General features: G+C 43.2%; 1 protein-coding gene across 1 annotated transcript; it reads left to right on the top strand.

Annotated features, from left to right (window-relative positions):
• The first annotated feature begins 3,871 nt into the window (after positions 1-3,871).
• LOC140010718 (uncharacterized) lies at positions 3,872-12,071 on the top strand. The gene is made up of 6 exons (XM_072058042.1): positions 3,872-4,032; positions 4,536-5,278; positions 5,468-6,008; positions 6,168-6,286; positions 6,584-6,901; positions 11,659-12,071. The coding sequence occupies exons 1-6, from the start codon at positions 3,872-3,874 to the stop codon at positions 12,069-12,071; spliced, it is 2,295 nt and encodes a 764-aa protein (XP_071914143.1).
• Positions 12,072-12,639: the final 568 nt, after the last annotated feature.

The following is a 12,639-nucleotide window of genomic DNA, read 5'->3' as shown; positions in this document are numbered from 1 at the left end:
GACGACATTCTTTTAAGGAGGGGAGTTTGTGACGCCCCGCGGCAGAAGAAAAGGGAAAAATTTCTGGTGAATAGAGTTTTGTGGGAAAATTCGGCCAGAAGCCGTGCAAATTCCTTATATTTTTCTTAAAATTCCATTTTCTTTGACAAATACCACTTTATAATGGCCATACTACTCAATCACCCCACAATAAGTGCCAATGAACCTAGAAAATAGGATTTTTCACTTCGGTTTCAAATTGAGCAAAATTAGGTTTTCTCGATTTTCTCGCCGGATGAATTTTCGGTATGGAGCAAGGATTAAATTTGGTGAATAAAAGTGACTTTTAAGTGAGAAATAATATGTGATTAGGAGAAATGAAATAAAGTTAGTGAATGGGAAGTAAAAACCCTAGTACGGGTGTTTTTAAGGAAAACGGCGCGAACCGACGGGTCCCGCGCATTACCGATTGAACGCACCGCTTGACCACCATTTTTCTTACCCAACAAGTTGTTGACTTTTGCACATAATATCTTCTCTCTTGGCAGCATGTTGACCGAAAATTGGTGGCTAAGAAAGGCAAGAAAGAAAGAGAAAAAGAAAGGGTGGTCAAGACAAACTCCATCCATTTAACTCCAATACTTAGTATTTTCTCTTCATTTTCTGCTGCTAAGAGCCGAGAGAGAGAGAGAGTAAGAACAAGAGAGGAAAAACAAAACTCTTCTCCATTTCTTCTTCAATCCACCAACAAAGTGCGAAATCAAACAAAGTAAACCGATTAAACCTACTCTTGAGTGATTAGCTAGTGTTTGGTGGTGAAATTTTGGAAAGAGAAGGCTTGGGCTACCCTTGGAGAACTCAAATCAAGGTAAGAGGATGATATCTCTCTAACTTTCTCTTTCAATCATGGTTAAAGTAAGCTTAGTAGCTTGATTGGTGGTGGATTCATGGATGCTAGCATGTGTAGAAGTTTTCCCCAATTTAATTGATGAACTAGGGCTGTGGAATTTCTGCCCAACTTGATGTGTGATACTTGTATGTTACCATTGAGGTTTTATAAGGTGTTTTGGGAGTGATTGGAGTGAGAAATTAGGGAAAATTTCACTAGAAACTACAAATTCCAGATTTCTGGAAAATTCTTGATCATTTCTGTCCGAATTGGTAACTATGTGTTAGAGGCCGAATTGGCCTTGGGTCAAAGAAGGAAAGTTGTAGGAAATGATGTTTTATAGGTGCCTATAAAATTTCAGCTCAATCGGAGCAACGCAGAACGTGAAAAGTCCAAAATACCCCTACTGTTTTAAGAATTTCCCAGCAGTCCGTTTCTTCAGTTCAGTCCAGTTTATCACGATTTTTGACCAGGATCCATTCTGATTTAGCTCTGGGCCAAAACATAAAAGTTGTAGTGTTCTGAAGTATCTTTAAAATGCCTCAAAGAAAACCTGATTCGGACTTGTGTACACTGAGTTATGTCCATTACAGTGTTCTGCATTTAAACAGCCGACGAATTGGTTTCTGGTTTAGTAATTCGAGAATTTGACTAAGTTACATTAGGAACTGGACTAAGTGACCTTCATGAATGTTGTAGCTATGTGTCTTAGCTTCGAAACGGCGTAGGTTTCGTTTTAACCCGATAAGCGTAGACTCGGATATGTTATTTCCGCATTTGTACGTCAAATCTGTCTTGAACTAAATTGAATTTCTGCACTTGTACTTAATGCGATTCTTGTTATTATGATATTGTGAGCCTATGGAACGGCTCTTGACATAAATTGCTGATATGTATGATGTTGGGTTGTGTTTGAGAAAAACAATGAAGCCTAAAAGGTTGGAAAATTAGGTAAACACAAAGGGCATGCTGCCCGAATTTATACTCGAGGACTAGGAAACGAGACTTGTAACTTGTGTAAAGTTAAGTGATTATTACTTGAACTAGCAAGCACCTTTGCTACTTTGTTTATCGAGGGTTATACATTAGGACTTGGCCGAACTTGTACCCTTGAGGAAAAGACATAATGGCCAATGTAAACTTGTATTTCCTTGTACTTTCAACTCAAGTGTTATTTCCAAGTATCTATACTACAAAACCTTATGATTTGAAAAGCGAGCAAGTGTTTCACGAATGCCTTTCAAATGAATTTCAATTGGTTGATTCTTAATGAACGGAACGTTTAAGTTTCGAATCTTACTCGTGTTTCAAGTTCTCAAATTGGATTTTCATCGCAGAGCTGGACTTCAAACCTGGAGTATAGTTGAACGTGAATACTTGAAGCACTATATTTTGTGTGAGTGATCCCTCGACTGTCCCAAAGTTACTTTTGAACTAATTCTTGCATTTATTACTCCATTGCATATCATTTGGGGGTTCGAGTGTGTGCCATGACATAATTTGGCTCCAATGAGTTCCTGGAAAGTCTTGTGCTTAGAACCAATGTCTCCACTATTGTTTACACGTTCTTTGGAGCACGATGGCTCCTTACTTCTGTTTCATGGTTACATGATCTAAACGAGCATTGGATATTTAAGTACAAGAACTTCACTGGCTCACATGAGTAATAAATGAACATTTGATTACTGCATCATGACATCATATTAATGCTTTATTGTGAAATATACTTGGCTGTTGATTTTACTGGTCACTCGCTGAGCTTCTAGCTCACCCCCTATTATCTTCTTCTCCCCACAGGGATCGAGGTAAAGGAAGACCTTGTATTTGGATCTTTGTGTGACTGGATGGCGTACATCTTGTATAGTTTAGTTTTGGTTTTGATTTATGTACTTTTGGGCTTGTATAAATATTTGGAATTGAATCGGATGTAAATCTACATTTTTCGCTTAGAACTAGTTTCCGCTTCGATTGTGATATGTAAATTTTGGAGAATATGATGTAAAAGTTGAGTTTTATCTTGTAATTCATTCGAGAACTGTAGGGAATGACTGAGTCCTAGCGAGAGCTGGGCAGGCGGCCCGTTGACCCCTCTGGTTCGCCTTAGGGGAAAATGGGGTCGTTACACCTACTGACGCACCTACTGACGCTTTCGTGGTCGAGCCATATCTAGCGGGCCCTGTATGTCGCGTGATCACCTACCAGGAGGTTCCCGGCGGGCCAGTGCAGCGGTGGTCCCCAGCGCGCAAGATCCGGCGCTGCGATTGCTGGAAGACCTACTCTTACCCTGACCGAGTAGTGCTTGCTATAGATGACGATCGGAGACGATTGGGTAGCACCAATCGTAGGTGCTTTGCGGAGATAGAGCGTCTCCAGGCCACTCTCCGAGATCAGGGAGCTCGGATACGAGAGTTGGAGGCCGCGGTTCTGGCAGAGCAGCAGCAGTCAGATGCTTACCGTGATCAGGCTCATGCGGTGACTGGACGTTTGATGCACATAGTTGGCCATATACGAGACCGGACTGACCACATCCTGACCGAGTGCGAGGCACTTGTTGAGGACGTGATCCAGGACTTGGCCGAGGAAGGCCAAGCGCCTGTAGCTCCTGCCGCTCCCGGTGCCCCAGAGGAGGATCCTGAGGAGGACATGGAGGAGGAGCCGAGCGCGTCCTCGGAGTCAGTTGGGTCGGCGTCTAGCCAGACCACTTGTTAGGATCGGGGTTTTAGGAGGTTTTGTGGGCTAGTTAGGAACATAGTGGGACGACATGTCTTCTTTTGTTTTTGTTTTAGACGTGTCCTGGTGGATGTAAATATCTTTTGTTCTATGTTCCTTGGCTGTTATAGCCTTTGACTACGTGACTTGTTGGCCTGTATATACGACTTGTTTGATATGTAAATAAAGTGCTTGTTTCTTACGTGTTTATTTGCCTCTAGTTATATTGTTGCAACGCGATATATGAGTCGTACCTTACCCCGTTTATATGTTCTAGTTGGTTGACTCTCAAACATGGAGGATAAAAGGAGTCGGACCAAGAAAACTAATCGAGAACGCGGTTCCAGGCGAGGCCGTGAGGGTGAGCAAGTACAGGAACCGGTGCCTGAACCGATAGAGGAGAGGGAGGCAGCGGTTGAACAGCAACCTGAACCCAGACTGCCGGGGGAGATCAGGTGGCCACTGCCATCCAACAGATGACTAATATTTTGACTCGGTTGGTGGAGCAACAGGGTCAAGGGTCTGTAAATCAACCTAGAGACCCTGATTCGGGCCAAGATAGAGCCTTAGAGAGATTCCAGAAGTTCTCTCCACCCAAATTCTTAGGAGGACCAGACCCGTATGAAGCTGAGAAATGGCTGGAGGCCATGGTAAATATGTTTGCTGCCCTAAACTACACTGAGGAGAGACAAGTCCAATTTGCCGTATTCCAATTTGAAGGGCCAGCTAGGGCTTGGTGGAATGTAGTGAGGGCCAAGTGGGAGAGAGAGGAAACTGCCTGGACTTGGCTAAATTTTGTACGGGACTTCAACGAAAAATACCTTCCACCCATCGTCCAGGAGAAGAGAGAGGACGAATTCATTAAACTCCGTCAGGGACTGATGAGTGTAACTGAGTATGAGACTCAGTTTACCAAATTGTCTAAATTCGCTCCCGAATTGATTGCTACGGAACCCAGGAAAGTACGAAGGTTTATACAAGGGTTAAATGTGGAATTGCAAGAAGCCTTAGCAGCGGTCCAAATCAATACTTTCACGGAGGTTCTGGAGAAGGCTTTAAGGATAGAAACTGCTAGGACGCAAGTAAGGAATTTCCACGCTAAGCGGAAAGGGGCACCTAGTGGAGCCCAAGGGTCGGTACGAGGCGAGCGGAGCATGCCACCCGCTAAATCCAGTCGTGGAGCTGGAAGTGGACGATTTTCGAACACGTTTAGGGGCAGTGCTCCGAGAGGGAATGCCCAGAGGGGAGGCCAGGGCGGTAGAGGTCAAGGTAGAGGTTTTACTCAGGGAGGTCAAACCTCCACTCCCCGAGTGACATGTGGGTATTGTGGAAAATTGAACCACACTGAAGACGAGTGCTGGAGAAAGGCTCGGAAGTGCTTGAGGTGCGGAAGTGCGGATCATCAGATGGTCAACTGTCCGCTAATCAGTGACACTCAGTCGACTGCCAGGTCAAACCCAAAGCCGACTACTGCTGGAGGGGCTAGGTCGAGGGTACCGGCCAGAGTGTACTCGCTAGATCAAACAACTGTGCTTGAACCAACCAAGGTGGTAGAAGGTACAATCCCTGTTTTTCACCGGTTAGCTAGAATTTTAATAGACCCCGGTGCTACTCACTCTTTTGTTAATCCTGCATTTATGCTTGGAATTGACTCGAAAGTTGAAAGGTTACCTTATGACTTAGAGGTAAGAACACCTACAGGTAATCAAACTTTGCTTGCGAATGAGGTGTATAGGAGTTGTGATATTTGGATTGGCGAACGGAAATTGGTAGTGGACCTCATTAGTCTAGCCATTAAGGGGTATGATGTTATCCTAGGTATGGATTGGCTAGCTCACTATCATGCTCGAGTAGATTGTAAGATGAAAGTGGTCGAATTTTGTATACCAGGGGAGGCAACTCTAAAGCATGATGTGAGGGGTATGATAGCCTCTTCTGCACTTATTTCGGGTATAAGGGCTAGGAAGTTGCTTAGTCGTGGGGCTCGTGGTTACCTAGCTTTTCTAATTAACACTCCGGGAGAAAAGACTAAGTTAGAAGACATGCCAGTAATCAGTAAATACCCGGACGTATTTCCGGAAGAATTGGAGTCTTTGCCACCCGAAAGGGAGATTGAATTTAAGGTTGATTTAGTACCCGGAACCACTCCCATCTCTAAAACTCCTTATCGTATGGCACCCGCTGAGCTCAAGGAGTTGAAGGTGCAACTGCAAGACTTGCTAGAACGAGGGTTTATTCATGAGAGCGAGTCTCCATGGGGAGCTCCAGTTCTATTTGTTAAGAAAAAGGACGGGAGTTTAAGGTTGTGCATTGACTATCGAGGATTGAATGCAGTAACCATTAAGAATAAATATCCCTTGTCCCACATAGATGAGTTATTTGATCAATTACAAGGGGCTGTAGTGTTTTCCAAGTTGGATCTGCGACAAGGGTACTATCAGTTGAGAATTAGAAAGGAGGATGTGCCAAAAACGGCATTTAACACTCGATATGGGCATTTTGAGTTCGCTGTGATGCCTTTTGGTTTAACCAATGCCCCAGCAGCATTCATGGACATGATGCATCGAGTGTTCAAACCTTACTTGGATAGGTTTGTAGTGGTGTTCATTGATGATATCTTGGTGTATTCGAGGTCAAGGGAAGAGCATGAACAACATTTGCGGATAGTATTGCAAACCCTAAGAGAGCACCAACTGTTTGCTAAGTTCAGTAAGTGTGAATTTTGGTTGGAAGAGGTGGGGTTTTTAGGTCATATAATTTCGAAAGATGGCCTTGCTGTAGACCCGGCGAAAGTGGAAGCTGTGGCTAAATGGAAACGGCCAGAAAATCCCACCGAGGTGCGAAGTTTTCTAGGTCTAGCAGGATACTACCGCAGATTTATAAAGAATTTCTCGAGGATTGCAGGACCCTTGACTAACCTGACCAAGAAACAAGGAAAGTATATTTGGGATGTTAAGTGTGAAAGTAGTTTCCAAGAGCTTAAGAAACAATTGACTGTGGCTCCAGTTTTAGCTTTGCCTAGTGGGAGTGATAGTTATACGGTTTATACCGATGCTTCGAAAGAAGGGCTAGGGTGCGTGTTGATGCAGAATAGGAATGTGATTGCCTACGCATCCCGAAAGTTAAAAACTCATGAGCAAAATTACCCGACCCATGATTTGGAGCTTGCAGCTGTAGTGTTCGCTTTGAAGAAATGGCGACATTATCTTTATGGTGTAACTTTTGAGGTTTTTACGGATCATAAAAGTTTTAAGTATCTGTTTTCCCAGAAGGAGTTGAATCTAAGACAACGTCGGTGGGTAGAGTTCTTGGAGGACTATGACTGTACAATTAACTACCATCCTGGAAAGGCCAACGTTGTAGCAGATGCTTTAAGCCGGAAGGCTCAACTAGCAAGTTCTATAGTGAGAGAGTGGAGCCTATTGGAAGATGTATGTGAGTGGAAACTTCGTTTGGAACCGGAAAAGGTGGTTTTTGGAAATATTGAGGCGAAATCGGCATTGATGGAACGAATCAAAGAGGGCCAAGTGAAAGATCCAATAGTGCAGAAGTGGGTAGAGAGAGAGAAGAAAGGGGAGTTACCTAATTTTAATCTAAACCCTGATGGAATTTTAAAGTTTCGAAATCGTGTCGTGGTACCTAGGGATGAGGAATTGAAAAGGGAGATTTTAGAGGAATCACATTGCTCTAGGTATACGGTGCACCCAGGGAATAATAAAATGTACCAAGATCTTAGGAATCTGTATTGGTGGGAGAAAATGAAGGCGGAGATTGCCCAGTTTGTGCAAAAATGTCTTACGTGCCAACAGGTGAAAGCTGAGCATCAAAAGCCGTCAGGTTTGTTACAGCCTTTAGAGATCCCTGAGTGGAAGTGGGAGCACATAACGATGGATTTTGTGTCAGGATTGCCACGAACACAAAAGGGGCATGATGCAATTTGGGTAATAGTGGATCGATTGACTAAGACTGCACATTTTCTGCCAGTAAATATGAAATATTCCTTGGAGAAACTTGCTAAACTTTATATGGATGAGGTAGTGAGACTACATGGGGTACCAGTGAGCATTGTATCTGATAGAGACCCTAGGTTTGTATCCCGATTCTGGCAGAAATTACAAGAGGCTCTAGGAACTAAGCTGAGTTATAGCACAGCGTATCACCCGCAAACTGATGGACAATCTGAGAGAACTATTCAAACTCTTGAGGATATGCTGAGAGCCTGTATTGTGGATTTTAAAGGAAGTTGGAGCCAATACTTGACTTTGGTTGAATTCGCGTATAACAATAGTTATCATTCCTCTATTCAAATGGCTCCATATGAAGTTTTGTACGGACGACGATGTCGATCTCCAATCCATTGGGATGAAGTAGGGGAGAGAAAAGTCATAGATCCGGCTACTATACCATGGGTTGAGGAAGCCTATGAAAAGGTGAGAGTGATCCGCCAGAGACTTCAAACCGCCCAAAATCGTCAGAAAAGCTATGCCAATCATAGGAGGAAAGACTTGGAGTTTGAAATAGGAGATAAGGTGTTTCTTCGGATCACATCATTGGAGGGAAAGATTAGATCCGGAAAAGGGAAAAAGTTGCAACCACGATATATAGGACCTTTCAAGGTGCTGCAGCGAATAGGAAAGGTGGCTTATCGACTTGAGTTACCCGCTAGCTTATCTAGGATCCATGACGTTTTCCACGTTTCTTTGCTTAAGAAATACCATCCGGATCCGACTCACATTTTGCCACCCGAAGATGTTGAACTTGACGAGTCTTTAACCTATGAAGAACGACCTATTCAAATACTGGATAGGAAGATGAAGGACTTGAGAAACAAGCAGATTCCTTTAGTAAAGGTACTATGGAAGCATCATGAAGCGGAAGAAGCAACTTGGGAGCTAGAAACGGATATGCAAGAAAAGTATCCTGACCTGTTCGCGACAAAAGGTATGAATTTCGAGGTCGAAATTCTTTTAAGGGGGAGAGGATGTGAGGACCCGCAAATTTCCTACATTTTTCCTCAAAAATGCCTTTTATTTGAAAATTATTATTTATTAAGGCCCCCTACCTCATTATTTCACACTAAGTGTAAATAAACCTAGAAAATAAGGTTTTATGCTTTGGTTTCAAGTTTTGAGCAAAATTAGGGTTTTTCGATTTTCCCGCCGGATGAATTTTCGGTACTGGCCGAGGATCAATTTGATGATTAAAAGTGACTTTTAAGTGAGAAATAATATGTAAGTAGTAGCAATGATATAAGGTTAGTGAATGGGAGGTAAAAACCCTAGTACGTGAGTTTTTAAGAAAAACGGCGCGAACCGGCGGGTCCCGCGCATTACCGATTGAACGCACCGCTTGACCACCATTTTTCTTACCCAACAAGTTGTTGACTTTTGCACATAATATCTTCTCTCTTGGCAGCATGTTGACCGAAAATTGGTGGCTAAGAAAGGCAAGAAAGAAAGAGAAAAAGAAAGGGTGGTGGTGGTGACAAGTGTCACCACCTCATGGCTTCTTACCCAAGACCATTACCATCCATATAACCTCAACACTTAGCCAATTCTTCCTCATTTCTGCTGGAGCTGGCCGAGAGCATCAAGGAGGAAAAACTCCAAGGGAAATCTTTCATTTCATCTCCAAATCCAACAAATAAGTGAGGAATCGAGCGAAGTAAACCGATTAAACTTGCTTTCTAGTGACTAGCTAGTGAGTGGTGGTGTGATTCTTGAAGGGGAGAGCTTGTGCTACTCTTGGTGACTTTTATTCAAGGTAAGAGAGTTTATCTCTCCAAGTTTTACATCTAATCTTGTTAAATTAAGTTTAGTAGGTGATTATAGTGGTGAGATTATGGATGATTAGCATGATTTAGAGGTTTTCCCCAATTTATTTGATGAACTAGGATTTCTGATTTTCTGTTCAATGTGATGTATGATGCATGAATGTTGTAATTAAGGTTATATAAGGTTGTTTAGTGGTGATTAGAACCAGAAATTTGAGGAAATTACACTTAGAGCTAAAAATTCCAGATTTCTGGAAAATTTCCCAAGCATTCTGTCCGAAATTGTACCTATATGTTAGAGGCCGAATTGGCCTTTGGTCAAAGAAGGAAAGTTGTATAGAATGTTGTTTTATAGGTGCCTATAAAATTTCAGCTCAATCGGAGCAACGCAGAACGTGAAAAGTCCAAAATACCCCTACTGTTTTAAGAATTTCCCAGCAGTCCGTTTCTTCAGTTCAGTCCAGTTTATCACGATTTTTGACCAGGATCCATTCTGATTTAGCTCTGGGCCAAAACATAAAAGTTGTAGTGTTCGGAAGTATCTTTAAAATGCCTCAAAGAAAACCTGATTCGGACTTGTGTACACTGAGTTAGGTCCGTTACAGCATAATGCGTTTAAACTGCCGGTGAATTGGTTTCTGGTTTAGTAATTCGAGAATTTGACTAAGTTACATTAGGAACTGGACTAAGTGACCTTCATGAATGTTGTAGCTATGTGTCTTAGCTTCGAAACGGCGTAGGTTTCGTTTTAACCCGATAAGCGTAGACTCGGATATGTTATTTCCGCATTTGTACGTCAAATCTGTCTTGAACTAAATTGAATTTCTGCACTTGTACTTAATGCGATTCTTGTTATTATGATATTGTGAGCCTATGGAACGGCTCTTGACATAAATTGCTGATATGTATGATGTTGGGTTGTGTTTGAGAAAAACAATGAAGCCTAAAAGGTTGGAAAATTAGGTAAACACAAAGGGCATGCTGCCCGAATTTATACTCGAGGACTAGGAAACGAGACTTGTAACTTGTGTAAAGTTAAGTGATTATTACTTGAACTAGCAAGCACCTTTGCTACTTTGTTTATCGAGGGTTATACATTAGGACTTGGCCGAACTTGTACCCTTGAGGAAAAGACATAATGGCCAATGTAAACTTGTATTTCCTTGTACTTTCAACTCAAGTGTTATTTCCAAGTATCTATACTACAAAACCTTATGATTTGAAAAGCGAGCAAGTGTTTCACGAATGCCTTTCAAATGAATTTCAATTGGTTGATTCTTAATGAACGGAACGTTTAAGTTTCGAATCTTACTCGTGTTTCAAGTTCTCAAATTGGATTTTCATCGCAGAGCTGGACTTCAAACCTGGAGTATAGTTGAACGTGAATACTTGAAGCACTATATTTTGTGTGAGTGATCCCTCGACTGTCCCAAAGTTACTTTTGAACTAATTCTTGCATTTATTACTCCATTGCATATCATTTGGGGGTTCGAGTGTGTGCCATGACATAATTTGGCTCCAATGAGTTCCTGGAAAGTCTTGTGCTTAGAACCAATGTCTCCACTATTGTTTACACGTTCTTTGGAGCACGATGGCTCCTTACTTCTGTTTCATGGTTACATGATCTAAACGAGCATTGGATATTTAAGTACAAGAACTTCACTGGCTCACATGAGTAATAAATGAACATTTGATTACTGCATCATGACATCATATTAATGCTTTATTGTGAAATATACTTGGCTGTTGATTTTACTGGTCACTCGCTGAGCTTCTAGCTCACCCCCTATTATCTTCTTCTCCCCACAGGGATCGAGGTAAAGGAAGACCTTGTATTTGGATCTTTGTGTGACTGGATGGCGTACATCTTGTATAGTTTAGTTTTGGTTTTGATTTATGTACTTTTGGGCTTGTATAAATATTTGGAATTGAATCGGATGTAAATCTACATTTTTCGCTTAGAACTAGTTTCCGCTTCGATTGTGATATGTAAATTTTGGAGAATATGATGTAAAAGTTGAGTTTTATCTTGTAATTCATTCGAGAACTGTAGGGAATGACTGAGTCCTAGCGAGAGCTGGGCAGGCGGCCCGTTGACCCCTCTGGTTCGCCTTAGGGGAAAATGGGGTCGTTACACCTACTGACGCACCTACTGACGCTTTCGTGGTCGAGCCATATCTAGCGGGCCCTGTATGTCGCGTGATCACCTACCAGGAGGTTCCCGGCGGGCCAGTGCAGCGGTGGTCCCCAGCGCGCAAGATCCGGCGCTGCGATTGCTGGAAGACCTACTCTTACCCTGACCGAGTAGTGCTTGCTATAGATGACGATCGGAGACGATTGGGTAGCACCAATCGTAGGTGCTTTGCGGAGATAGAGCGTCTCCAGGCCACTCTCCGAGATCAGGGAGCTCGGATACGAGAGTTGGAGGCCGCGGTTCTGGCAGAGCAGCAGCAGTCAGATGCTTACCGTGATCAGGCTCATGCGGTGACTGGACGTTTGATGCACATAGTTGGCCATATACGAGACCGGACTGACCACATCCTGACCGAGTGCGAGGCACTTGTTGAGGACGTGATCCAGGACTTGGCCGAGGAAGGCCAAGCGCCTGTAGCTCCTGCCGCTCCCGGTGCCCCAGAGGAGGATCCTGAGGAGGACATGGAGGAGGAGCCGAGCGCGTCCTCGGAGTCAGTTGGGTCGGCGTCTAGCCAGACCACTTGTTAGGATCGGGGTTTTAGGAGGTTTTGTGGGCTAGTTAGGAACATAGTGGGACGACATGTCTTCTTTTGTTTTTGTTTTAGACGTGTCCTGGTGGATGTAAATATCTTTTGTTCTATGTTCCTTGGCTGTTATAGCCTTTGACTACGTGACTTGTTGGCCTGTATATACGACTTGTTTGATATGTAAATAAAGTGCTTGTTTCTTACGTGTTTATTTGCCTCTAGTTATATTGTTGCAACGCGATATATGAGTCGTACCTTACCCCGTTTATATGTTCTAGTTGGTTGACTCTCAAACATGGAGGATAAAAGGAGTCGGACCAAGAAAACTAATCGAGAACGCGGTTCCAGGCGAGGCCGTGAGGGTGAGCAAGTACAGGAACCGGTGCCTGAACCGATAGAGGAGAGGGAGGCAGCGGTTGAACAGCAACCTGAACCCAGACTGCCGGGGGAGATCAGGTGGCCACTGCCATCCAACAGATGACTAATATTTTGACTCGGTTGGTGGAGCAACAGGGTCAAGGGTCTGTAAATCAACCTAGAGACCCTGATTCGGGCCAAGATAGAGCCTT

Source organism: Coffea arabica, chromosome 7c, assembly GCF_036785885.1.
Source record: "Coffea arabica cultivar ET-39 chromosome 7c, Coffea Arabica ET-39 HiFi, whole genome shotgun sequence".
In the NCBI taxonomy this organism is placed as follows: domain Eukaryota; kingdom Viridiplantae; phylum Streptophyta; class Magnoliopsida; order Gentianales; family Rubiaceae; genus Coffea; species Coffea arabica.
The sequence above is the reverse complement of the archived record's forward strand: the minus strand, read 5'-3'. Positions and strand labels throughout refer to the sequence as shown.

Excerpts from the sequence above, each read along its gene's own strand:
- LOC140010718 (XM_072058042.1), top strand. The coding sequence starts at position 3,872 with ATGGAGGATAAAAGGAGTCGGACCAAGAAAACTAATCGAGAACGCGGT. Across the intron at positions 5,279-5,467 it reads AGAGGTAAGAACACCTACAG|GGGAGGCAACTCTAAAGCAT; the intron begins GTAATCAAACTT and ends TTTGTATACCAG. Across the intron at positions 6,287-6,583 it reads CCAACTGTTTGCTAAGTTCA|TTTTAGCTTTGCCTAGTGGG; the intron begins GTAAGTGTGAAT and ends CTGTGGCTCCAG.